Source organism: Scyliorhinus torazame, chromosome 1, assembly GCF_047496885.1.
Source record: "Scyliorhinus torazame isolate Kashiwa2021f chromosome 1, sScyTor2.1, whole genome shotgun sequence".
Classification (NCBI taxonomy): Eukaryota; Metazoa; Chordata; class Chondrichthyes; order Carcharhiniformes; family Scyliorhinidae; genus Scyliorhinus; species Scyliorhinus torazame.
Window position 1 is genome coordinate 83,579,076 of NC_092707.1, and position 27,816 is coordinate 83,606,891.

The following is a 27,816-nucleotide window of genomic DNA, read 5'->3' on the forward strand; positions in this document are numbered from 1 at the left end:
TTGGAATCACCATTCCTTCAGGGTTATCCTGGGATGTCCAAGGATAAAAAAATTCACCCCCTTGGACATTGCTGAGGGCAACCAGGGAGATAAACCACTGGGGTATTAAAAACAAGATTCATGTTCTTTGAACCTTTGTTGGTTGCAAAATACTGGGAATGGGGATGAAAGGTTGGTTTGATCGGGTTGAGGCAGAAGGCCACATGATGCAGGGCTATTTTTTAGAGCGGTTAGTGATCCTAACCTTTTAATGAAGAAGAACGTAAAGGCAAAACTGGCAATTTTCCCATGCACGTACGTTCAATGAAATGAGTAGTTTGACTACTGAATGGAGAAATTTGCAGGTTGGACAATTTCCCTGTTTAGGATCGAAGTAGTTGGCAAATTGTTTCCCCCACATGCCACCAGGTTAAAGCAACCATTATGTGCTGAGTGAATTGATCGGATGCTAACTGGAACCTGCTCTGATGGAGATTTCTAGCTTGGACTCATTCATCACCCACTGAATCTCGGCTTTGTTCCCTGTTTTTTCAAATTTTGTTATTGTTGAACGCAGGCAGCTGGACGTTCCCGTGGGAAATCTGCCTGCAATTCCATACAGTTTATCGGCATCGTCTAGTTTGTATTGGATGAGCCAGACACCTTTCAATTCAATTTTTCATTCACCAGGGATGTCTGTAGTTAATGGCTTGGATAATCTATTTGGCAGAGTCGGGAAGCATATTAAACAAGATTCTTGGAAGGGTAAAGAGCACGCAATGACCATCTCGGGCCCTGTAATTTTCCAGTTAGAATTTATAAATGACCACAGTGCGTCTCTTCCTCATTGCTGGTCTTTCATTTGATGATGCCTCCGAGACGATATTCATTCTGAGGTAACTGGCAAGCAACTTTCCTGCAATGTTATAAAGTTTCAATTGATAATCAACAATTATTTTCTGGAATGAAAACTGGGAATATTTTTGTCCACCTGAGAAGTTAACTCTGTTTCCCTCTCCACAGATGTTGCCTGACCTGCTGTATATTTTCTGGTTTTATTTCAGATTTCCAGTATCTGCAGTATTTTGCTTTTGTCGCTCATATTTTCGGGACATCCCCTTTTGTTTATTTTGCATGCCGGAACTGTGCCACTGCTCGAAAGGTCATTTCTTTCCCCTGCTCTCCCCCACCAGAGAAGTGATCCAAGCTGATAGAAAGATGTTTCACATCATTAATTACCTGCTTTGCCATAGGAAGACTCGTCAGACCGCTAAAGTTGCTGGCATCCGTGAAGACCATAGTCTGTGGGAAGAGGCTGGTGTGGTACTGCGGCAATTCTGGCTTGTGGCTGTATACAGCTGCATTTAAGAACAAAAAAGATCATAGAGACATAGTAAAACAGGAGCCGGAGTAGGCCATTTGTCCCTTTGAGTCTGCTCTCCCATTCAATATGATCATGGCCATTCCTCTATCTCAATGCCACACTCCCACGCGCTCCACCATACCACTTGACACCTTTAGAGTCTAGAAATCCATCTATTTCCTTCTTCAATATATTCAGCCTTCTGAGGCAGAGAATTCTGCAGGTTCACCATCCTCTGAATGAAGAAATTGCTCCTTATCTCAGTCCTAAATGGCCTACCCTGATCTTGAGACTCTGACCCCTTGTTCCAGACACCCGCAGTCAGAGGAACCAACATCCCTGCATCCTGTCTGTCTACTCCTGCCAGATTTTTATTTGTTTCAAGGAGGTCCTCTCATTCTTATAAACTCCTGCCACATTAATATGTGTCAGCATATTAAGGGCAGCACAGTCGCACAATGGCTTCACAGCGCCAGAGTCCCAGGTTCGATTCCCGGCTTGGGTCACTGTCTGTTTTCCCCGTGTCTGCGTTGGTTTCCTCCGGGTGCTCCGGTTTCCTCCCACAGTCCAAACATGTGCAGGTTAGGTGGATTGGCCATGATAAATTGCCCCTTACTGTCCAAAAAAGGTAAGGTGGGGTTACAGGGACAGGGTGGAAGTGTGGGGATAGGGTGGAGGTGTGGGCTTAGGTAGGGTGCTCTTTCCAGGGGCCGGTGAAGACTCGATGGGCCGAATTGCCTCCTTCTGCACTGTAAATCCTGTGTTATCTGTGTCACCCACCAGACAGCATTTTCTTGTGGGTTACTCTTAATTATTTCTCGTTCTCGAGGTATTCAAGGTTTACCTCTGGGGCACTACTGTAAGCAATCTAGGAGAGAAATCACTGAGACATTTGAGAGAATGATGTGTTTTTAAAATGTAAATCCTTGAACACTTTAGTTTTTTTGATGTAAAAATATTTTAAATGGGGGAGAAAGGACTGAGATAAGGTCATTGGAGGTGGGAGAGCAGGTGATGGAGTATTCAGGTAAATATCTAATAAATGTTGCGAACTCTAGTTGTGCATCTTCAAAACTCAGTGAGTGACTCGGTTCCCCTGCCAATTTTCTGTTACTGCTGTGTAAGGGGAAGAAACAGAGATGGATCCGAAAAAAACAGTGCAGCCCAAAGATGGTAATAAGACTCAAATTGGTGCCTTCTTAAGACCAGGGCCTGAAGAAAATAATTGCTGAGTCTGACGTGGAGGGAGAGGAGGCTTCTATCAAGTCCTCTTGCTTCACTTGGGCAATTTGAATCTTTATCACTTCTTCGCGGGTCCTGGGAAGAGAGTAATACACCCTTGACCCAGGCCCTGCACTACCCACCACCATCTGCATGCTGTGGGCAGGCAATCAAAGGGTTTGCAGCTTCAAACCCAGAGGGGGGGGGGGGGGGGGGAATGGATAGCTGGAGCAGGGTGGCAGGACACAGGAATGGACAGGAGGGAACACGAGTGTGGAGAGGCAGCAGGATTTTGGGCAAATGGAGGACAGGAGGGAGAAAAAGGCAGGTTGGGAGGAAGCAATCGTAGAAGTAGAGGGAGTGAGGGGTGGGAACAGAGGGGGAGGGTCAGAACAGGAGTGGGGGAGCAGAAGTTAAGGGAGAGGAATTTGGGGTGGTGGCTGGGCCTTCTCCATGGAATTTCCATAATTTCAGAGGAGAATTCCCTCGACTGTAACATTAGCAGATGTGCTTGTCTGAAAGGGATATCAGCAGAACTTTATTGATGCAGAGCTTTTCGATTCTCCTTTTGTCCACTGGGTGTTGCTGCAGGAAACATGTAGGGTGTGATCCACCAGCGCGCTGTGCACCCCGCTCCCGAGATCTACCCAGCTCACTACGCCACGCCAGATCTAACACGATCTCGCAAGATGTCGCGATGTGAAGCCCGGATCACTTTTTGGCAAATCTGCATTTTATAGCAAGACAGCTAGTCTCACTCTAATATGCAGTTCTCTGAGGTAACAAAGGCGATGGGATCTATCCCCTTCCCCTTGGAGACCTCGGGCGAGCAACATTCGCTCCTGGTCTGCACAAACAGGGACCAGACAGAAGGGCTCTCGTGTGGTCACCCAGGGGACTGAAGGCCCCCAGGTGCATGCCCCCTGGGCAGGATGCCACTCTGGCACTGCTGGTGCCATTTGGGCACCCTGGCAGTGCCACCTGGGTGCCAGCCCAGAACTACTAAGGTGCCCAGGTGGCACTGACAGCTGGCAGGAGCACTGCCAAGGTGCCAGCTGGCATTTTATGCGTGGTGGTTATCGGGTTGAGGGCGATGTGGCGGGGATGGAGGACCCCTTTACATTAAGTTGGGGTTGGGGGGGGGGGGGGGGGGGGCTCGTGGGTCGCTTCAGAAGTTCGAGAGATCGGGATACCATTGAAAAATGGCATCTCGATCTCTCACTGCACTGAAGAGTTCTGCCGAGCCAAGCTCTTCAGTGCAGAAAATGGGGCTGTGGCCGCGGGAGCGCATTCCCCAGATGGGCATTAGATAGCTGGGTGTTTCTCGGGGCTGTGGGTGCTGGGAAACAGGCGGCTAAATGCGCTCGCTATGGGACTCTGTTCCCATTCAGTTGGATCAGGCCCGTAGCCTGCAATGTGTTAGGCTGAATAAAAAGCAAGCATCAAAGGTACATCTTGATGGTGGCGCTCCTGTTTTATGTACAACTATTCAATATTTGTAACAAGCAAAGGAGAATTGCCAGTAGATTATTATTTCAATGCAGAATTATTAATCTCTGAGGTGTATTCAGAATGTCAATACATCCCCGGGTTCTGAATTCACAGCATTAAAACCACTTTGAGAATCTACCGGGGGGCCTTACAGTTATCACCTTGGTAATTGTAAAATTGCTTTTCGACAATTTCCCATCAATATTGGAGACTACAGAAGAAAAGATTGGTGTCAGCACAGCAAAGAAATGGATGCAGCCAAAAATATTCCCTGCCCTACTACTATATATCAAATGGCACCGTCTTCGGGAGAACTCTAGGGAAGGATACCGATCTGAGGGAGCCATTTACATCGCAGTGACATCCAGTGCAGCAACTGAGGTGATGATCTATCTGGTAGCTCATGGTATCTCCTCCAGCTATTGATGGGTTCCTGTCTCAGAACACACACAGGGGCTGAAATTGGGCGCACAAAATGTGCCAACATAAATTTCCTCGGCCTTCTATTTTGGCAGAGATGTTATTTAGAATGGTAGGTCAGCATCCTTGTAAAAGCAATTTTGTATGAACTTGTCTGTTACTAAAACGGTACAAGACCCAACGATTGATTTTAAAACTTATTTAGTTCTTGATTGCATGCTTGCCTTCATTGGAAGGGGTATCGAGTATAAAAGCTCGAAAATTATGTTACATTCTGGTCACCGCACTACCAGAAGGACGTGGAGGGTTTGGAGAGAGTACAGAAAAGGTTTACCGGGAGGTTGCCTGGTTATGGAGGGTATTAGCTATGAGGAGAGATTGAATAAACTGGGATTGTTCTCCCTAGAGAGACGAAGGCTGGGGGGGCAACCTGGTAGAAGTTTATAAAATTATTAGGGGTATAGTTGGGTGAACAGTTGGAGGCTTTTTCCCAGTGCGGAAATGACAATGACAAGGGAGCACAAGTTCAAGGTGAGCATTGCGCAGGTCAAGGACACACAGCCTGAGTGAGAGAGATACAGACCGAGTGAGAATTTGGTAATTTGGTGCAGTGAGGTAATTCGGTGAAGAGTGGGAGAAGGTGCTTTTTCCCTACTGTTTTGTTCTCTCTCTTTCTTCGGGCCTAATTTCGGGAGCCGTTCGGAGGAGGAGGAGCAGTCTCTATGAGTATAAAAACCTAACGGAAACTTCCCGTTTTCCAGTTTTTTCCCCAAAAGTGACGTCAGAGGGAAGCTGTGATCTGAGTGGTTGATAGCAAATCTGCCCCAAATTTAAAAAAAAACACAGCTAAACTCATAAACTTAAATTAAACTAATTAATTAATTAGTGATGGCTGGTCAGGTGATGTGCTTGAGCTGCTTGATGTGGGAGCTGGCAGATCCCATTACGAGCTGCAGCGACCACATCTGCAGTAAGTGTTGGCTGCTCGAAGAGCTCCATCTCAGAGTTGATGAGCTGGAGTCTGAGCTTCAAACACTGAGGCACATCCGGGAGGGGGAGACTTACCTGGACACTGTGTTTCAGGAGGCAGTCACACCTGTCAGAGTAAGTAGTTTAAATCCTGCCAGTGGCCAGGGACAGCAGGGTGTGACTGCAAGTCAGGCAGGTAAAGGGAACCAGCAGTCAGGAACTCAGGAGCCTCAGCCCTTGACTCTGTCCAACAGGTATGAGGCACTTGCTCCCTGTGTGGATGGCGAACAGGGCTGCAGGAAGGATGAGTCAGCTGACCAAGGCATCATGGTTCAGCAGGCCATTCAAGGGGAGGGAGTAAATAGGCAAGTTGTAGTTGTAGGGGATTCTATTATCAGGGGGATAGATAGTATCCTTTGTGAGCAGGATAAAGAGTCCCGCATGGTATGTTGCCTGCCCGGTGCTAGGGTGCGGGACATCTCTGACTGGCTTGAAAGGATACTGGAGAGGGAGGGGGAGGATCCAGTTGTTGTGGTCCATGTCGGTACCAACAACATAGGCAAGTCTAGGAAAGAGGACCTGTTTAGAGATTATAAAGAGCTAGGATTCAAATTAAAAAACAGGTCCTCAAGGGTCATAATCTCCGGATTACTGCCCGAGCCACGTGCAAATTGGCATAGAGAGGCAAGAATAAGGGAAGTTAACACGTGGCTGAAAGAGTGGTGTGGGAAAGAGGGGTTCCTTTTCATGGGACACTGGCATCAGTTTTGGGACAGGGGGGACCTATACCGTTGGGATGGTCTCCACCTGAACCGAGCTGGGACCAGTGTTCTGGCGAAAAGAATAAATAGGGTGGTCAATAGGACTTTAAACTAAAGATTGGGGGGGGAAGGGAAAGTCAGGGAACCAAGAGGTGAAGTAATCAGTGGGAAGCGTAGCTGCTTAGGAATACAAAAAGGCACGAAAAGACAAAACTCAGGAGAGGTTACGATAGTCCCCATCCCACAAAATATGACCCAGTGTATGGAAAGGCTCAGTAAACCAAGGTCCACCACACTAAGAAAACAAAAAGGGACGGTCAATAGAGAATTAAAGGTGCTAGATTTAAATGCGCGCAGTGTACGGAACAAGGTAGATGAGCTTGTGGCCCAGATTGTGACTGGCAGGTATGATGTGGTAGGCATCACAGAGACATGGTTGCAGGGGGTTCAGGACTGGCATTTAAACATCCAGGGATTCACAACCTATCGAAAAGACAGGGAGGTGGGCAGAGGGGGCGGGGTTGCCTTTTTAATTAGGAATGAAATTAAATCAATAGCACTAAATGACATAGGGTCAGATGATGTGGAGTCTGTGTGGGTAGAGTTGAGGAACCACAAAGGCAAAAAAACCATAATGGGAGTTATGTACAGGTCTCCTAACAGTGGTCAGGACCGGGGGCACAAAATGCACCACGAAATAGAAAGTGCATGTCAGAAAGGCAAGGTCACAGTGATCATGGGGGACTTCAATATGCAGGTGGACTGGGTAAATAATGCTGCCAGTGGACCCAAGGAAAGGGAATTCATTGAATGTTTACAGGAGGGCTTTTTGGAACAGCTTGTGATGGAGCCCACGAGGGAACAGGCCATTCTGGACTTAGTGTTATGTAATGAGCCAGACTTGATTAAAGATCTTAAAGTAAGGGAGCACTTAGGAGGCAGTGATCATAATATGGTAGAATTCAATCTCCAATTTGAAAGAAAGAAGGTAGAATCAGATGTAAAGGTGTTACAGTTAAATAAAGGCAACTACAGGGGCATGAGGGAGGAACTGACGAAAATCGACTGGGAGCAGAGCCTAGTGGGAAAGACAGTAGAACAGCAATGGCAGGAGTTTCTGGGAGTAATTGAGGACACAGCGCAGAGGTTCATCCCAAAGAAAAGAAAGGTTATCAGAGGGGGGATTAGGCAGCCATGGCTGACAAAGGAAGTTAGGGAATGCATCAAAGCAAAAGAGAAAGCCTATAATGTGGCAAAGAGTAGTGGGAAGTCAGAAGATTGGGAAGGCTACAAAAACAAACAGAGGATAACAAAGAGAGAAATAAGGAAAGAGAGAATCAAATATGAAGGTAGGCTAGCCAGTAACATTAGGAATGATAGTAAAAGTTTCTTTAAATACATTAAAAACAAACGGGAGGCAAAAGTTGACATTGGGCCGCTCCAAAATGACGCTGGTAATTTTGTGATGGGAGACAAGGAAATAGCTGAGGAACTAAATAAGTACTTTGCGTCAGTCTTCACAGTAGAAGACATGAGTAATATCCCACCAATTCCGGAGAGTCAGGGGGCAGAGTTGAATATGGTAGCCATCACAAAGGAGAAAGTGCTAGAGAAACTAAGAGGTCTAAAAATTGATAAATCTCCGGGCCCAGATGGACTACATCCTAGAGTTCTAAAGGAGATAGCTGAAGAAATAGTGGAGGCGTTAGTTATGATCCTTCAAAAGTCACTGGAGTCCGGGAAAGTCCCAGAGGATTGGAAAATCGCTGTTGTAACCCCCCTGTTCAAGAAGGGAACAAGGAAAAAGATGGAAAATTATAGGCCAATTAGCCTAACCTCGGTTGTTGGCAAGATTCTAGAATCCATTGTTAAGGATGAGATTTCTAAATTCTTGGAAGTGCAGGGTCAGATTAGGACAATTCAGCATGGATTTAGTAAGGGGAGGTCGTGCCTGACAAACCTGTTAGAGTTCTTTGAAGAGATAACAAATAGGTTAGACCAAGGAGAGCCAATGGATGTTATCTATCTTGACTTCCAAAAGGCCTTTGATAAGGTGCCTCACGGGAGACTGCTGAGTAAAATCAGGGCCCATGGTATTCGAGGCAAGGTACTAACATGGATTGACGATTGGCTGTCAGGCAGAAGGCAGAGAGTTGGGATAAAAGGTTCTTTTTCGGAATGGCAACCGGTGACGAGTGGTGTCCCGCAGGGTTCAGTGTTGGGGCCACAGTTGCTCTCTTTATATATTAACGATCTAGATGACGGGACTGGGGGCATTCTGGCTAAGTTTGCCGATGATACAAAGATAGATGGAGGGGCAGGTAGTATGGAGGAGGTGGGGAGGCTGCAGAAAGATTTAGACAGTTTAGGAGAGTGGTCCAAGAAATGGCTGATGAAATTCAACGTGGGCAAGTGCGAGGTCTTGCACTTTGGAAAAAAGAATAGAGGCATGGACTATTTTCTAAACGGTGACAAAATTCATAATGCTGAAGTGCAAAGGGACTTGGGAGTCCTAGTCCAGGATTCTCCAAAGGTAAATTTGCAGGTTGAGTCCGTAATTAAGAAAGCAAATGCAATGTTGTCATTCATCTCAAGAGGCTTGGAATATAAAAGCAGTGATGTACTTCTGAAGCTTTATAAAGCATTAGTTAGGCCCCATTTAGAATACTGTGAGCAATTTTGGGCCCCACACCTCAGGAAGGACATACTGGCACTGGAGCGGGTCCAGCGGAGATTCACACGGATGATCCCAGGAATGGTAGGCCTAACATACGATGAACGTCTGAGGATCCTGGGATTATATTCATTGGAGTTTAGGAGGTTGAGGGGAGATCTAATAGAAACTTACAAGATAATGAATCGCTTAGATAGGGTGGATGTAGGGAAGTTGTTTCCATTAGCAGGGGAGACTAGGACCCGGGGGCACAGCCTTAGAATAAAAGGGAGTCACTTTAGAACAGAGATGAGGAGAAATTTCTTCAGCCAGAGAGTGGTGGGTATGTGGAATTCATTGCTACAGAGGGCTGTGGAGGCCGGGACGTTGAGTGTCTTTAAGACAGAAGTTGATAAATTCTTGATTTCTCGAGGAATTAAGGGCAATGGAGAGAGAGCGGGTAAATGGAGTTGAAATCAGCCATGATTGAATGGCGGAGTGGACTCGATGGGCCGAATGGCCTTACTTCCGCTCCTATGTCTTATGGTCTTATGAGGGGGGAAAGGTTCAGTGGAGATGTGCGGGGGAAGTCTTTTTACATAGAGGGTGGTGGTGGCCTGGAATGCACTGCCAAGTGAGTTGGTTGAGGCAGATACGTTAGCAGCCTTTAAGACTGATCCAGATAGGCACATGAGCAGGTGGGGTATAGAAGGATACAGGTGGTTGGTCTAGATAGGACACGTGATCGGCGCAGGCTTGGAGGGCTGAAGGGCCTGTTCCTGTGCTGTACTGTTCTTTGTTCTTGGGATGTGGGCATCACCGCACAACCCTGGCTGGCTGCTCTGAGGGCACTGAGAATGAATTACAGTCACACGCAGGCCAGGCAAAGTGGAAAGTGACAGGCTTTACTTTCTTGTGCAAGATTTATCATGTTTTTAATTCCATTTCATAACTTATCCCAGGAGGGGAGGATTTAAACTGGCAAGTGCTGAGCTGCTGGTCCAGCCCCATAACCAATAGGCTGCTGATCCCATTGTAACTGCACTAATTTGCAATTAATTAATCTTTATTAGTGTCACAAGTAGGCTTACATTACATTTGGCAGCACGGTAGCACAGTGGTTAGCACAATTGCTTCACAGCTCCAGGATCCCAGGTTCGATTCCCAGCTTGGGTCACTGTCTGTGCGGAGTCTGCACGTTCTCCCCGTGTGTGCGTGGGTTTCCTCCGGGTGCTCCGGTTTCCTCCCACAGTCCAAGGATGTGCAGGTTAGGTGGATTGGCCATGATAAATTGCCCTTAGTGTCCAAAATTGCCCTTAGTGTTGGGTGGTGTTACTGGGTTATGGGGATAGGGTGGGGGTGTGGGCTTGGGTAGCGTGCTCTTTCAAAGAGACGGTGCAGACTCGATGGGCCGAATGGCCTCCTTCTGCACTGTAAATTCTATGAAACAATGCAATGAAGTTACTGTGAAAATATATGAGCTAGAAATAACCTGGAGTAGGCCATTTGGCCCCTCCGACCTGCTTTGCCATTCAACAGGATCATGGTGGTCTTTTTTTTCATAAGTTTAGAGTACCCAATTTTTTTTTTCAATTAAGGGGAAATTTAGTGTGGCCAATCCACCTAACCTGCACATCTTTGGGTTGTAGGGGTGAAACCAAAGCAGACATGGGGAGAATGTGCAATGGTTGGTCCTCTACAGCCGGGTATAGATAGGCTAGGAGAATGGGCCAAACTTTGGCAGATGGAGTTTAATGTAGATAAGTGTGAGGTTATCCATTTTGGCTGAAAAAATAGAAAGGCAAATTATTATCTAAATGGAAAGCAGATTCAAAATGCATCTGGGCAAAGGGATCCGATGTCTTTGTTCATGAATCGCAGGAAGTCGGCATGCAGGTACAGCATGTAATTAAAAATGGAAATGGAAATGGAATGTTAACGTTTATTGCAAAAGGACTGGAGTATAAAAGTAGAGAAGTGTTGTTGCAATTGTATCGGGTGTTGGTGAGACCACATCTGGAGCATTGTGTCCAGTTTTGGTCTCCTTTTTTGAGGAAGGATGTGGTGGCATTGGAGGCAGTTCAGTGGAGGTTCACCAGATTGATTCTGGGCATGAAAGGGTTGACGTATGAGGAGAGGTTAAACAGCTTGGGCTTGTACTTACTGGGAGTTTAGAAGGATGAGAGGGGATCTGATCGAGGTATATAAAATACTAAAAGGGATTGATAAAGTAAACGTAGACCAAATATTCCCCCTTGTATGGCAATCTAAAACAAGAGGTCACAGATATAGGTTGAGAGGCGGTAAATTTAGAACTGAGATGAGGAGGAACTACTTCTCGCAGAGGGTGGTGAATTTGTGGAACTCGCTGCCCCATGGTGCGGTGGAATCAGAGTCATTAAATGGTTTTCAAGAAGAAGGTAGATAGATTTCAGATTTTTTAAAATGGGTTAAAGGGATATGGGGAACAGGTGGGAGGTGGATTTGAGACGAGGAAGAGATCAGCCATTATCTGATTGAATGGCGGAGCAGACTCGAAAGGCTGAATTGTCTACGTCTGCTCCTAATTCCTATGTTCCGTCCTCAACTTCAACTTTGCTCACTGTCTCTTAATTCCCTTTGTATCCAAAAATCTATTGACCTCTGGCTTGAATATATTCAACAAAACTGGCATCTACCTGGCATTGTGGGCTATTTCCCAGATATGTCCCGCACACAAGAAACAGGACAAATCCAACCCAGCCAATTACCACCCCATTAGTCTACTCTTGATCATCATAAAGTGATGGGAGGGGTCATCAAGAGTGCTATCAAATGGCACTTGTTTAGCACTAACCTGCTCACTGGTGCCCAGTTTATTTCCACCAGGGTCACTCAACGCCTAACCTCATTCCAGCCTTGGTTCAAAATGGACAAAAGAGTTGAACACCAGAGGTAAGGTGTGAGTGACTGTGCTTGATATCAAAGGAGCATTTGATCGAGTATGGTATCAGGGAACCCTAGCAAAACAGGAGTCAATGGGAATCATTGGGAAAACTCTCCACTGGTTGGAGTCATACTGGCACAAAGAAAGATGGTTGTGGTTGTTGGAGGTCAATCATATCAGTTGCAAAACATCACTGCAGGAGCTCCTTAGGGTAGTGCCTAGGCCCAACCATTGTCAGCTCCTTCATCAATGACCTTCCTTCCATCATAAAGTCAGAAGGGGGAATATTTGCTGGTGATTGCATATTCACGACTCCTCAGATACTGAAATAATGCATGTTCAAATGCAACAAGGCATGGACAATATCAAGGTTTGGGCTGATTCGCACCACACAAGTGTCAGACCAAGCCAAGTGTGGTGATATACATCACTGTAAGTACACAAAGGGTTAATGTACATACACTACACCTAGCTAGACACTAGAGGGAGCACCAGAGACATGACACACAGACAGCCAACCAATAGGTCAGTAAGATAGGACACGACCAATGGGGATTCAAGATACACACAGAAGTGACACTACCACAGGAGGGCATTACACCAACTCAAAGAAAAGGACACATCACACATGCTCAGTCTCTTTCCAGTGGAGACACTCAGTGAGTACAGACACAGGGTTGATTGAACACATCACTCCCACCACGTGGATTGTAGCTGACTGGTTCGTCAGTCTGAGTAGCTATAGCAGGATTAACAGTAGCATCGAATCCAAGTAGGAGAATTGTGAATAGTTTAATAAACGAGTTAAAGCTATCTCCAAGTCTGAACCTTCCTTTGTCAGAATGCACATCAAGGAAGCAGCTTATGCTACGTCAAGAGCATAACAAAATATGGTTCCAGGAGTGAACTGTTTCAATCCATATAGTTAAAACTCAGCAAACAGTGACTACCAGCAACAGCAGCCAGACAAGATGATGTTCGAGATTCCGGTCCCACAGCAGCTCAGGTACCAAGGCAATCTCAGTGAATACTGGCATTGGTTCAGGCAGAGATTCGATATCTAGCTGGTAGCATCCGACCTAGATGGCGTGGCGGATGCAGAGAAAATAAAGCTTCTACTTACCATCGCGGGTCCAGAAGCAGCTGAAATCTTCCAGATCTTCAAATACTTAAAAGGGCAAAACAAGAGCGACTTCCAGGCAGTCCAGGACAAGTTCCAAGAATTCTGCGAGGAACATGCAAGAAGAAAAGGTAAAAGAGGCGTCAAAACTCACCGCGAGGTAGGCTTGCAGCAACGAACGGCAGTTTTGAATTGCAGCCATCTTGGAAAAGGTGCTGCACATGTGCAGTTGCGCGAAGAGCGCACAGAACGGGAAGGTCCATTTGCGCATCCGCGAGAAGCCGCGCATGCGCAATTGCGAAAAGGCCCCAAGTATCGCTTCCTACGCTCTACGTCACAAGCGTCATGACGTTAGAGGCCCCGGACCACGCCCACTTAAAGGGGAAATGTCCCAAAACACGGAAATTTTTTTTTAAAGCCGCAAAACCCGATTCTTTCACCTGGAACGACAGCACAATGCCTGAAATTCGACCAGTAGCTGAAAGTAACCTCCGCAGAACCCTGCAACAAGCAGTTAGCACTGCCCAAAGAGATGATACAGTCCTTGAAGACTATGACTCAGACCTTGAATTCTTCTTTGGACATCACGAGCCCAATGCCAGCTCCGACACAAAACGTGATGATATGGTCCTAGAAGACAACGACTCAGACGAACATTTTACCTTGGGTGGCTACCCCAGTACCAAATCCGAACCGCAACTAGACGTGTTGTACATTGACGACCCCGATGACGAGTTCTTCAGATTGGGGAATCTTCAGCCCAGAATATATGACATCTCGACTCGTGAGTGCAGGATTATGCTGTGGCCTGACGCCAAGAGACAGAGCAGTACAAGCCCACAGAGAGCGGCCTGCTGCCACACAGAGAGTGGTCCACGCACCGCGAAGAGTCCCCGACTCCACACAGAGAGTGGTCCACGCACCACGAAGGGTCCCAGCCTCCATACAGAAAGCGATGAAAGACTCCACAGTGAGCTCGTGGACAGACTCCACGATAGAAGCAACGCAAGACTCCACAGCACAGTCCTTGCATGAACAAGAAGTGATGACAGTTTCCACAGAGAGACCAATGCACAATTCCACCCAAGGAACGCTGCAAGACTCCACAGAGGGAGTGACACTAGCCTCCACAGCAAGCTCGTGGACAGCCTCCACGATAGAAGCAATGCAAGACTCCAAAGCGCAGTCCTTGCATGAACAAGACCATGAGGGTCTAGCAACCTCCTCTGAGCAACCAGCAGCATACGATGCAAGTCTGCCACACTCAAGTGAACAACAGAAAGACTATGACAGTCTGCCACGCTCAAGTGTAAAGCAAGCAGACTATGACAGTCTACCACGCTCCAGTGAACAAGAAGAAGACTCTGACAGTCTACCATGCTCCAGTATACAGCAAGCAGACTATGACAGTCCACCCAGATTATTTGAGCCACCAGAAGAAGACTCTGACGGTCTACCCAGCTCAAGTGAACGACAAGAAGACACTGAGGCTCTACCCACTGTATGTGCGACAAGTGACAACGCCATCCCACTTCCCATACAAGATGTGCAACGTGACAGACTTCAGCTAGAATGTACAGAGGCACTCGATAATCACAGTGAGACTACTGGTGACACCACGTTAATTCAAACCTCATTCGCTCGAGCCTCTCCACAAGCAAATGCATTCCTGAATGTTTTGACTCCGGACGTGGAGCATCAAGAAACCTCAGCTGACTCAAGTGAACCTGCAGTGACTCCGGACGGGGAGCATCAAGAAACCAAAGCTGATTCAGGTGAACTAGAAAGGGCTCCAGACGGGGAGCATCGACAAACCAAAACTGACTCAGGTGAAACAGACCAGACTCCAGACGGGGAGCATCGACAAGCCAAAGCTGATTCAAGTAAGCCGGACAGACGGAGCGCCGCAAACTCAGTGACGGCACGCTCAAGGAGATGGCAGACGCCACAAAGCACACTAACACGGGTAACTGTGTGAAGGACTCGTATTATCCACAGAGTGTGGTCCTTGAGCGCAGCAAACACGGCAACAAAACCAACCACCACAACAACAACATCAAAGACAGTAGCAAGAAGCATACCAAAGGTAATAACGTCGACAACAAGCACGACAAAAACAACACCAATGGAACTACGACTGGTACGACATGGTACAACTCTGCAAATGAGGGACACGGTTACTGCTCAGCTCAGTACAATGACATGCCATGGCAGGACGATGCATCTTACCAATTCACGTTTGCTGCACTACCAACAGGCAACCTGGCTTTCAGGACAGATGCCATCAAGAATTACCACCACAAGCATCGAAAGAAAAAAAAAGAGTCCAAATCAGACAACTAAATGAGTTGACCACTTCTTGGTTCCTTCAGCACAGGGACACTGATGGCATTTACAATGCAATGCCACCATCAACATCACCAACTCACCAACCAAACAAGAAAGCCACTCGACCATAATAATTAATGAACTTTGGACTCATACATATGATTTGGACTTATTGTTTAATGATCACTGTTATCATAACTTGTACAGAGTATCACTCATCTGCCTGGTTTGTTCAATGTTCTTTAACATTGTACAGAAAATATGTAACACGTAAAAAGGGGGATGTGGTGATATACATCACTGTAAGTACACAAAGGGTTAATGTACATACACTACACCTAGCTAGACACTAGAGGGAGCACCAGAGACATGACATACAGACAGTCAACCAATTGGTCAGTAAGATAGGACACGACCAATGGGCATTCAAGAAACACAGAGGTGACACTACCACAGGAGGGCATTTCACCAACCCATATAAAAGGACACATCACACATGCTCAGTCTCTTTCCAGTGGAGACACTCAGTGAGTACAGACACAGGGTTGATTGAACATCACTCCCACCACGTGGATTGTAGCAGACTAGTTCGTCAGTCTGAGTAGCTAAAGCAGGATTAACAGTAGCGTTGAATCCAAGTAGGAGAATTGTGAATAGTTTAATAAACGTGTTAAAGCTATCTCCAAGTCTGAACCTTCCTTTGTCAGAGTGCACATCAAGGAAGCAGCATCCAGAGCATAACAAAACACCAAGCACTCAAAAACCCCAGCTTTGATGGCCACGCTTAGAGTGTGGAACCAACTCAGGCACCTCTATGGACTGGGAGCAATGTCCGCCATGGTCCCCATCTGCAAAAACCATAAATATACCCGTGACGTTAGATGCCACCTTTAACAGTGGAGCCAGGACGAGGGGACACTGACGGTAGGGGACCTATACAAAGACGGCAGGATAATGACCCTGGGAGAACTGACAGGCAAGCTACAACTCCCAAAAGGGAACAGGTTGCGATATATGCAACTAAGGAACTTCCTCCGCGAGCAGACAGCAACATTCCCCCAGCTACCAGGGCACTCCCTGCTGGACAGATTTCTAACCACAGGTGAATTAGGGGACGGTAACTGCGCTGGCATGTATAAATGACTACTGTAGCAGATACGGTCACCACTGCATGAGGCAAAGGGAAAGTAGGAGGAGAAACAGGGCATGGAGATAGGAGGAGGACTCTGGATCGAAGCACTGCATAGGGCGAATTTCACCTCCTTGTGCACAGGGCTGAGCCTAATGCAGCTAAAAGTAGTGCACAGAATGCACTTGACCAGAAGAGGCATGAGCAGGTTCTTTCTGGAGTGCCAGCGAGGCCCAGCCAACCACACCCACATGTTCTGGTCATGTCCCTAACTTGTTGGCTATTGGACTGCCTTTCAAGACCATGTCCAAGGCTGTGGGGGTGAGGGTGGAGCCATGCCCACAAGTGGCGGTCTTCGGGTTTTTGGTGTTGTGTTATGTAATTTGGAATAACACAAGCTGCCACTTGAAGCAGTTTTGAGTAAAAGATGCTCCAGACTTCGAAGTGAGTTCAATGTGTTTTATTGAACTATTAGCACAGTTCTCAATGAGTTCGACTCTCTGCTAATCTAAATGTAGTAACTGAACCAGCCTTGCTCTAAGCCACGTGCTGGGGTGTGATGCTGAGGATACACCCTGTCTCACTCTGTAGATGTTGGTCTGTGGAAAGAGGCGGGGGTGTGAGTGCCTCATCCCTTTTACAGTGAGATACCACCCCTGAGTGTCCTGACTGCTCATTGGTCGTGTCCTATTCTATGTGTTCATTAGCTGCATGTTTGCATATCATGACAATCGGAATAGCCAAAGCTCTTTTAGGGGAGAGGGGCAGACATCCAATTCACTCTGAAACTCTTTTAAATAGCACCTGGATCAGCCCCGTAAGAGCTGTAAGCTACAGGCTATGGGCCCGGTGCAGTAAGGTGGGATTAGAAACGGCGCCCGGGTGTCCGCGTGCTGGCTTGGCCTTCTTCTGTGCTGCAACCTTTCTATGGTTCTAACTGTTCCAATGAAATGTCACAGGCCTGAAATGTTAATTCTTTCTCTCCACAGATGCAGCATGACCTTACTTCCACCATTTTGCGTTTTTATTACAGATCTAAAGTATTCTATAAAAGGATAAAAGGGGAGTTGAGGAGAATTTTTTCTCACCCAGAGAGTGATGCTCATTGAAACTCACTGCCCAAAAGGATAGTGGAGGCAGAAACTGTCAATGCATTCAAACACTGTACAAAATTAAGGCTATCGACCAAGAACTGGAATGTGGGATTAGGCTGGATTGGTCATCTTTAGCCAGCACAGACGCAATGAGGCAAGATGCCTCCTACTGTGCCATCTATGTTTCTATGGACTGCTCCTTTGGAGAGCTGGCAGAGACATGATGGGTTAAATTGCCTCCTTCAGTGTTCGAAAATTCTATGATTAGACTTGGCATTTACACACCGTCTAATCCTGGGATGTTTAAGCTTTTGTATTTGTGTGGAGAGGTAAAGCACGTCTTTAATGCATTGTGTAAAGATTAAATCTATGTTTGTCAAGCTCAGAGGAGCTTAGCAATATTCTTTCATTGGTTTCGGTGACACTGATAAACAACTTGAACTTCACCCTCATGGTTTGCGATGAAGCCGCAATAAACTATCTGCAGGGCAGCACGGTAGCATGGTGGTTAGCACAATTGCTTCACAAGTCCAGGGTCCCAGGTTCGATTCCCGGCTTGGGTCACTATCTGTGCGGAGTCTGCACATTCTCCCCGTGTGTGCGTGGGTTTCCTCCGGGTGCTCTGGTTTCCTCTCACAGTCCAAAGATGTGCAGGTTAGGTGGATTGGCCATGCTAAATTGCCCTTAGTGTCTAAAATTGCCCTTAGTGTTGGGTGGGGTTACTGGGTTATGGGGATAGGGTGGAGGTTGTGGGCTTGGGTAGGGTGCTCTTTTAAAGAGCCGGTGCAGACTCGATGGGCCGAATGGCCTCCTTCTGCACTGTAAATTCTATGATTCTATGCGGGATCTGCTGGAAGGCCATTCTGGATGTGACTGAGCAAAAAGGCCGGATCTACCATTGCTGGACCTAACCCTTAACCTCTCTCCCTGGTACAGCACAGGTATGAAGTTTGTCCAGGGGATTGAATGTTCAACATCAGGAGACTGCTGACAGGGAATTCCAGTCCCCCCTCCCCCCGATGACATGTTTTCTGGCAGTGGTGGTGGTCCACCACTGGATGGCAGCAGAACCTTTTGGTCCCGCTGCTGTCAACGGGGTTTCCTGTTATTTGCACCCACCACCGCCAGGGAACCTGTAGAGTGGTCACCATCGGCGGGACCAAAAGATCCCACCAGCGGGAACGGCCGGAAAATCCCATCCAACATATTCCAGAACGTTTTTGCTTTTTCTTTCTGAAAATTGAAGTTTGACTTCAATCAAAGGCAGAGTCATTTCAGCAAAACCAGGTGTGGGCTTTGAAGTTTTTTCCTGGCGCATTTTTACTGCCTTGGTTAGTTTGTGAATAATTGACTGCTAATTCCCCCCATTTAGATAAATTGATCAGCAATGAGCATGAAGTGAATGTGGCCCATTAATCTGCTGGTAAAGTATGGCATGTGCCGCAGACTGCAAATCGTACAGTTGGAGAGGAAGTAACCTATTAGCCAGATTATCACGAAACTAAATTCTGTGGATGAACAGAATTAGATCTTTAAAGAGAAGACTAATCCCTTTAAAACAACATTGAGGTCAGTCAGTTTAACCTCAGTAGTGGAAAATCTTTTAGAGACAAAATTAAAACGTTGATTAATTAGAGAGAGCAAGCATGGTTTGTTAAAGGCAAACCGTGTGTAACTAACTGGATTGAGTTTTTTGATGAGGTAACAGATGATTGAGGAGGGCAATTTGGTCAATGCGATGCATTGGACTTCCAAAAGGCTTTTGATAAACCAACATGTAATAGGCTTTCCATCAAAGTTGTAAACCATGGCATAAAATGGAAAGTGACAGCATGGATGTGAAGTTAGATGAGTGACAAGAAGCAGGAAAGACTTGGTGAATGGTTGTTTTATCGAGCTGAAAGAGCGGAGCTCCTGGGGTTGGTATTAGGACCATTGTTTTTCTTCAAGTGTGTTAACTTAGGTGTGTGATGCATGATTTTAATATTAGCAGATAACACAAAATCTGGAAGCACTGTGAACTGTGAAGAGGATAGTGAACGACTTCAAGCAGACATAGTCTGGACATGCGGCCAATGATCATAGATCATAGAATTTACAGTGCAGAAGGAGGCCATTCGGCCCATCGAGTCTGCACCGGCTCTTTGGAAAGAGCACCCTACCCAAGCCTACACCTCCACCCTATCCCCATGACCCAATAACCCCACCCGACACTAAGGGCAATTTTGGACACTAAGGGCAATTTAGCATGGCCAATTCAACTAACCTGCACATCTTTGGACTGTGGGAGGAAACCGGAGCACCCGGAGGAAACCCACGCACACACGGGGAGAACGTGCAGACTCTGCACAGACAGTGACCCAAGCCGGGAATCGAACCTGGGACCCTGGAGCTATGAAGCAATTGTGCTAACCACTAAGCTACCGTGCTGTCCCACTATGCTACCGTGCTGCCCCACTATGCTACCGTGCTGCAATATTCATTGCAGAGAAGAATATATTTTGTCAGGAAAAGCAGTACAAAATAAAGGGCACATTGCTAAAGGAGGTGCAGGAACAGAGCGACCTGGGGATACATGTGCACAAATCATTGAAGGTGGCTGGGCAAGTGGTTAAAAACACATATTGTATCCTGTGCTTTATAAACAGAGGCAATAGAGTAAAAAAGCAAGTACTATATATAATGAATTTTCATAAAACATTGGATTGGCCTCAGCTGGAGAATTGTATCCAATTCTGGGCACCACACCTTTAGGAAGGGTGGGAAGGTCGCAGAGAGGGTGCAGAAAGAAATTACAAGCCTGGCTCTAGTGATGAGGAAGCTGAGGGGTGTTCTCTTTTGAGAAGAGGAGATTTGATGAAAGTGTTGAAAGTCATTGTCATGATATTCAGGTAAACATCATGGTACAAACATACATACATACTGATGGACAGATCAACGGACCAATCAACACACAAACACCACAGCCAATCACAGACAAGAGCTACACTACAAAACAGGGAACACGACACTTCCCGGGCATTCCAGCAGGAGACAGCTCAGGGCACAGAGCTCACAGCAAGCCACTCAGACGTCCACCATGTGTTGAGTGCCACTCCAAGATAGTATTAGGAATAGGTCCACAGATTCTAGGGTTATGATCGAACCTCAGTAACCAGTTTACCACTGTAAATAAATGTTAGTAATAAAACTGAGTTGTACCATTCGCAACCGTATTGGTTTGTCTGTGTAGCAGAGTACCCAACACATCATAGTACCAGGAGTAACTGTGGGACCTACCTACGAATCCTCCGGAATCTGCCATCCTGTGCCATGGACACTGTCAGCACGCCGCAGCCGCTACAAGTCGCTGGAAACCTCGGCATCAATTGGAAGCTGTTCAAACAGCACTTCCAGCTATTCCTGGAAGCCAAAGAAAAGGAGAGCGCTTCGGACACCAGAAAGATCGCCATCCTCCTCTCCACGGCAGGTCAACATGCCATCCATGTCTACAACTCCCTGGTGTTCGCGGAAGGTGAGGACAAGACCAAGTACAAGACGGTCCTTCTGAAACACGACCAACACTTCAATGTCGAGGTCAACGAGAGTTTCGAGAGGTATCTCTTCCAGCAGCACCTGCAGGGTAAGGATGAGTCCTTTCAGTCCTTCCTTACGCACCTCTGTATCCTCGCGCAGTCCTGCGGTTACGACACCACCTCCGATCCAATGATTCGGGACCAGATTGTTTTTGGGGTCACCTCGGGCACCCTACGCCAGCAGCTAATAAAAATTAAAGGCCTCACCCTAGCCTCCGCAATCGAAGCCTGTGTCCTGCATGAAAACGCGACTAGCTGCTACTCCCAATTTCAAGCGGCTGAATCGGCGCGGCAGGGGTCCTACGCAGCCGGATCGGCGAGGCAGGCGTCCTACGAGGCCGAACGGGTCCAAGCGATCGAGGTTCCTCCCGGCCCGCGGCCCGGACGAGGGCGGCCATTTCACGCGCTTTCCGGGGCCTCCCGCGTTTGTGCACGCCAAAAAAGACGTCGACACAGTGGGACGTGATGCGCAGGCACGCTCAACGCAAGACCGAACTGCGCATGCGCGGTGGCGCAACAAACGCCATGACGTCACGACTGCGGCAACTGCGGAGCCGCACATTTAAAGCGGCAATGTCCGGCAAGAAACCGACAATGCCTCCGCTGTGGCAAGATGGGCCACTACGCTGCCTGCTGTCGAGCAGCTCAACCTGCCAATGTTCCCCAATTCCGACAACCTCGCAGGGACGTGCGGACCATTCAGCCTCCTTACTACGAGTCGTGCCCAGACGATATCCAGACCAGTGACACAGACGACCGGGATGCCTTCCGTGTTGCGGTCATTGATGGGAACCGGATGTCTCAAGCCAGGACCCACCAGCCGTTGCAAGTGAACACTGTCAAACCGGGTGATGAATGGTGTGCCACCCTAACGGTCAACCCGAATTCGTCGCCCACCTACTAGACTGGACTTATGAGCTGGTTGTACATTGAACTCATAATACCACTGTGTTAATATGTTTCTGTTCTTCCTTGTCGTTACAGGAGTTTGTTTTGTCGATCAACATTTCCCCGTCTTTTGTTTATGGTACAACTTTGTTGCTATGTCGCCGACATCGCCCCTTGTATATAGTTTAGCCCCATGTACATGCTGTAGATATTGCACACACACACATCCAGCTGCACTCAGTACACATCTCTATTTATAACCACATAGGCACATGTTCTTGTAAAAAAGGGGGATGTCATGATATTCAGGTAAACATCATGGTACAAACATGCATACATACTGATGGACAGATCAACGGACCAATCAACACACACAACACCACAGCCAATCACAGGCAAGCGCATACACACTACAAAACAGGGAACACGACACTTCCCGGGCATTCCAGCAGGAGACAGCTCAGGGCACGGAGCTCATAGCAAGCCACTCAGACATCCACCATGTGCTGAGTGCCACTCCAAGATAGTATTAGGAATAGGTCCACAGATTCTAGGGTTATGATTGAACCTCAGTAACCAGTTTACCACTGTAAATAAATGTTAGTAATAAAACTGAGTTGTACCATTCGCAACTGTGTTGGTTCGTCTGTGTAGCAGAGTACCCAACACATCAGTCATGACAGGTCTGGACAGAGTAGCTGGAAGGAAACTGTTCCCATTGAGGGAAGAGTTGAGAGCCAAAGCACTCCGATTAAAGGTGATTAGCAAATGAACCAACAAGGAGACGAGGGAAAGCTTTTTTACTCAGCAGAATACTGGAATGCACTGTGAGTGTGCTGGCGTCCGATTCAATGATGGCTTTCAAAAGGCAATTGGATCGATGCCTGGAGAGAAAAATAGTGTTGAAGGGCTATGGGGAAAGAGTGGGGGCCTGGAACAGGCTGAGTGAATCTTACAAAGTGCCAGTATGAACACAATAGACCACCTTCTATGTATCATCATTCAACATCCAAGTTCAACAATCTCAGACCATAACCACTCTCCCATGGTTTTCAAATCAGTCGTTGCTCGTAGTTATTCTGCTTTTCTTATTTTTAGATTCTCTGGCACCAACTTTGTCTCTTTTCTTCTGTTACCTCCCATTTTTACTCTGCATCATCATCCCTTTTTGTTATTTAATCACTCCTGACTTCCGCCCTGCCACGGAACCTCCCTCGAATCTACATCTCTAACCTTTCCCAGTTCTGACGAAGGGTCGCCAACGCGAAATGTTAACTCTGTTTCTCTCTCCCCCGATGCTGCCTGACCCACTGAGTATTTCCAGCATTCTCTATTTCTTTTCTAATTTGATATTTTCTCTGCTGTCTTAGATCACTGTGCTGTCTGCTTGTACTTCCAAAGTGAAGACACTTGGGAAGTAATTGCGATTAACTTAATCATACATTACATTTGCACACCCTCCATCTGTTTCTACTGATTAAAAGAATATATCATGATGTGGATTATTTACACTTGGTTTGGATGATTGGAATTGATGGAGTGAAGGAGTCATGAACCCAAACAACCCTTTCATGTGAAAGGTAAATATCTAGAGTACAATTTTAATATCAAATGTAACAGTGAGACAAGAGGCACGGGCTTATACACTGATGAAGGACAAATTCTCCATGGAAATGAAGAATTACAGAATGTTTCTCCATGATCAGGACCCTGTGCTACGAGAACAAAAACTTGCATTTATGTACAGCCTTTAATGCAGTGAAAACATGCCGAGACATTTCAATTTTCTAAAGCAACATTCGATACTGAGCTGCAAAGAGAGCTCAGGGCAGGTTACCAAATGTTTTGCTATTTAATCACTCTTGACCTCCACCCTGTCACGGAACTTCCCTCGAATCTACATCTCTACCCTTTCCCAGATCTGACGAAGGGTTGCCAACGCGAAACGTTAACTCTGTTTCTCTCTCCCCAGATGCTGCCTGACCCGCTTTCCAACAAAGGTTTAAAGGAGCATCTTCAAGCAAAGGAGAGAGGTGGAGAACTTTTGGGAAAGAATTCCAGACCGTAGGCCTATGGGAAGTTGACCTGGGTTCAAGGAGACTGATCCTGAACTGCCTGGGGCATGGCGTGGATTCTCCCAATCCATGTACACAGAATCCACTGCAAGTGGTTCCCAGTGTGCGACCTGAGATAAGGTCAACTTCAAAGGGAAGGCACTATTGACATTCCCAACTGCTGTCAAGTCGAACAAGACTGAACTGTAATCACACTATGGTTCGAATATCTATTTTCACTGGAATGTAAGCAGAGTTCAAAACTGAGTTGCCAATTCTGAAATCTCAAATTTCGGATGTCGAGGAACTGTAAGAAAGCTGTGGCTGCGAATGTAATTAGATTGAAATAACAGTCGTGGATATCTGGATAAAATTGTACAAAACCCTCCTAACCCTGAATGGTCTTGAATTCTTCAATATTTGCGAATGCTAGCTCTATGAGGCTACAGTTCTTTGCTTAGCTCTGCCCCACATTAAACTGAACACTGAATGTGCTGGACACATGCTTTTGATGAAATTTAGTATTTACAAAAAAAATTATTTGTTCAAGGGATGTTGGCATCGCTGGCTAGGCCAGCATTTGTTACTCATCCCTAATTGCCCTTGAGAAGGTGGTGGTGGTGAGCTGCCTTCTTGAATCGCTGCAGTCTATGTTGTTTAGGTACACCCACAGTGCTGTTAAGGACTGAGTTCCAGGATTCTGGCCTTGTGACAGTGAAGGAATGGTGATATATTTCCACGTCAGGGTGGTAAGTGATTGGAGGGAAACTTGCAGGTGGTGGTGTTCCCATTCTTCTCTTGCCCTTGTGCTTCTAGGTACATACTATTGCCACTGTTTGTCAGTGGTGGATGGAGTGAACATTGGAGGTTGTGGATGGGGTGCCAATCAAGCGGGATGCTTTGTCCTGGATGATGTTCCGCTTCTTGCGTGTTGTTGGAGCTGCACTCATCCAGGCAAGTGGAGAGTATTTCATCACACTCCTGACTTGTGGTTAGCACTGTTGCTTCACAGCTCCGGGGTCCCAGGTTCGATTCCCGGCTTGGGTCACTGTCTGTGTGGAGTCTCCCCGTGTCTGCGTGGGTTTCCTCCGGGTGCTCCGGTTTCCTCCCACAAGTCCCGAAAGACGTGCTGTTAGGTGAATTGGATAGTCTGAATTCTCCCTCTGTGTACCCGAACAGGCTCTGGAATGTGATGGCTAGGGCTTTTCACAGTAACTTCATTGCTGTGTTAATGTAAGCCTACTTGTGACAATAAAGAGTATTATTATTATTGCAGACTTTGAGGAGTCAGAACATGCACTACAGTATTTCCCATCTCTGACCTGCCCTTGTAGCCACAGTATTTATGTGGCCGGTCCAGTTCAGTTTCAGGTCAATGGTAACCCTCAGGATGTTGATAGAGGAATATTCAGTGATGGTAATGCCATTGAATGTCATGGGGTGAAGGTCAGATTCTCTCTTGTTAGAGATGATCATTGCCTGGCATGTGTGTGGCACAAATGATTCTTATCAGCCCAAACCTGGTTCTTGCTGAATATGGACACGGACAGCTTTAATGTCTGAGGAGTCGCAAATGGTGCTAAACATTCTGCAGTCATCAGCGAACCTCCACAATTCTGACCTTATGATGGAGGGAAAATTATGGATGAAGCTGCTAGTTTCCATTGGTTTTGATTTTGCTAGGGCTTCTTCATGCCACGCTCGGTCAAATGTTGCCTTGATATTAAGGACAGTTGCTCTCAACTCACCACTTGAGGTCAGCTCTTTTGACTATTTTTGGACCAAGGCTGTAAGGAAGGCACTGAGTAGTTCTGGTGCAACTGCTAACTTCCATCCTCCCCAGGGAATGGACCTGCCCGATAAGGGCTCATGTGGTTAGTCTTTCCATTGTGACAAGGTCTCTCTATAACGTCTCAAGGGCAGTGTAGATGAGTTGAATAGTGTGAGTGCGAGGGGGAGGAAACCCTATCTTGCACTGAGTGCTGAATTTGGTGCATTTGAGTGCTTTAATAAGAGTTTGGTGACCGAGGGAGTATAAGGCTTCATTTTTATCTAAAGTTTAGTCTTTCTTTTATTTAGTTAATTAACTGAAAAGTTGCTGTTTGCTTTAGAAGAAGGTGAATTTTCAATCAGCTTTAAACAAGCTTCTACTTGTAGGCACTTGCAGCTGGAGCTTGTTAATTAACTAATTGGATTAGGCCAGTTTTCAGAGGCTAGATTCACAGTATAAAAGTGATCCCCTACAGTGCAGACTTTGTTTGCACTGAGTGCTGAATTTGGTGTATTTGAGTGCTATAGTAAGAGTTTGGTGACCGAGGGAGTGCTGAATTTGGTGTATTTGAGTGCTATAGTAAGAGTTTGGTGACCGAGGGAGTGCTGAATTTGGTGCATTTTGAGTGCTATAGTAAGAGTTTGGTGACCGAGGGAGTTAGGTGAGGAGGGAGTAAGGTGCTCCTTTCATTTTGTTTCCGACATTTCCGCAAAGAGTGAGAAGAGAGCCAGGAGTTTACAGAAAGTGTAGCTGACTGGGAGCAGAGTCGGAGGGCGGAGATCTAGTTAGTCCACAGGGCAGCTATATTCTGTCAGGTACGAGGGGATGGAGGCTAGGCCAGTTGCATGCTCCTCCTGTAGGATGTGGGTGGTGAGGGATACCACCGGTGTCCCTGCTGACTATACCTGCGGGAAGTGCACCCAACTTCAGCTCCTCAAAGACCGTGTTAGGGAACTGGAGCTGAAGCTGGATGAACTTCGGATCATCCGGGAGGCAGAGGGGGTGATTGAGAAGAGTTACAGGGAGGTAACCACACCCAAGGTACAGGAGAAGAATAGCTGGGTTACAGTCAGGGGGGAAAAAAACAAACAGGCAGACAGTGCAGGGATCCCTCGTGGCCGTTCCCCTTCAAAACAAGTATACCATTTTGGATGCTGTTGGGGGGGATGACGTACCGGGGGAAGGCTCTAGTGGCCAGGTCTCTGGCACTGAGTCTGTCTCTGGGGCTCAGAAGGGAAGGGGGAGAATAGAAAAGCAATAGTTGTAGGAGATTCAATGGTTAGGGGAATAGATAGGAGATTCTGTGGTCGCGAGCGAGACTCCCGGAAGGTATGTTGCCTCCTGGGTGCCAGGGCCAGGGATGTCTCGAATCGTGTCTTCAGCATCCTTAAGGGGGAGGGGGAGCAGCCAGAAGTCGTGGTGCACATTGGTACCAACGACATAGGTAGGAAAAGGGGTGTGGAGGTAATAAACAAGTTTAGGGAGTTAGGCTGGAAGTTAAAAGCCAGGACAGACAGAGTTGTCATCTCTGGTTGTTGCCGGTGCCACGTGATAGCGAGGCTAGGAATAGGGAGAGAGTGCAGCTGAACACGTGGCTGCAGGAATGGTGTAGGAGGGAGGGCTTCAGGTATTTGGATAATTGGAGTGCATTCTGGGGAAGGTGGGACCTGTACAAGCAGGACGGGTTGCATCTGAACCAGAGGGGCACCAATATCCTGGGAGGGAAGTTTTCTAGTACTCTTCGGGAGGGTTTAAACTAATTTGGCAGGGGAATGGGAACTAGATTTGTAGTCCAGCAACTAAGGTAGCCGATATTCAGGACGCCAAAGCGTGTAATGAGGCAGTGGGAAAGGGAACACTGACAAAGGAGAGTACCTGCAGGCACGGAGATGGGTTGAAGTGTGTATACTTCAACGCAAGAAGCATCAGGATTAAGGTGGGTGAACTTAAGGCATGGATCGGTACTTGGGACTACGATGTGGTGGCCATCACGGAAACTTGGATAGAAGGGGGGCAGAAATGGTTGTTGGAGGTCCCTGGTTATAGATGTTTCAATAAGATTAGGGAGGGTGGT

General features: G+C 46.9%; 1 protein-coding gene across 1 annotated transcript in view; it reads right to left on the reverse strand.

Annotated features, from left to right (window-relative positions):
- The window catches only part of LOC140409133 (hepatocyte nuclear factor 1-alpha-like), a 318,850-nt gene that overhangs the window by 62,250 nt on the left and 228,784 nt on the right, over positions 1-27,816 (reverse strand). Inside the window, exon 8 of the mRNA XM_072497293.1 lies at positions 1,219-1,337. Within this exon, the coding sequence (XP_072353394.1) occupies positions 1,219-1,337 (119 nt within the window). The remainder of the gene's footprint in view (positions 1-1,218; positions 1,338-27,816) is intronic.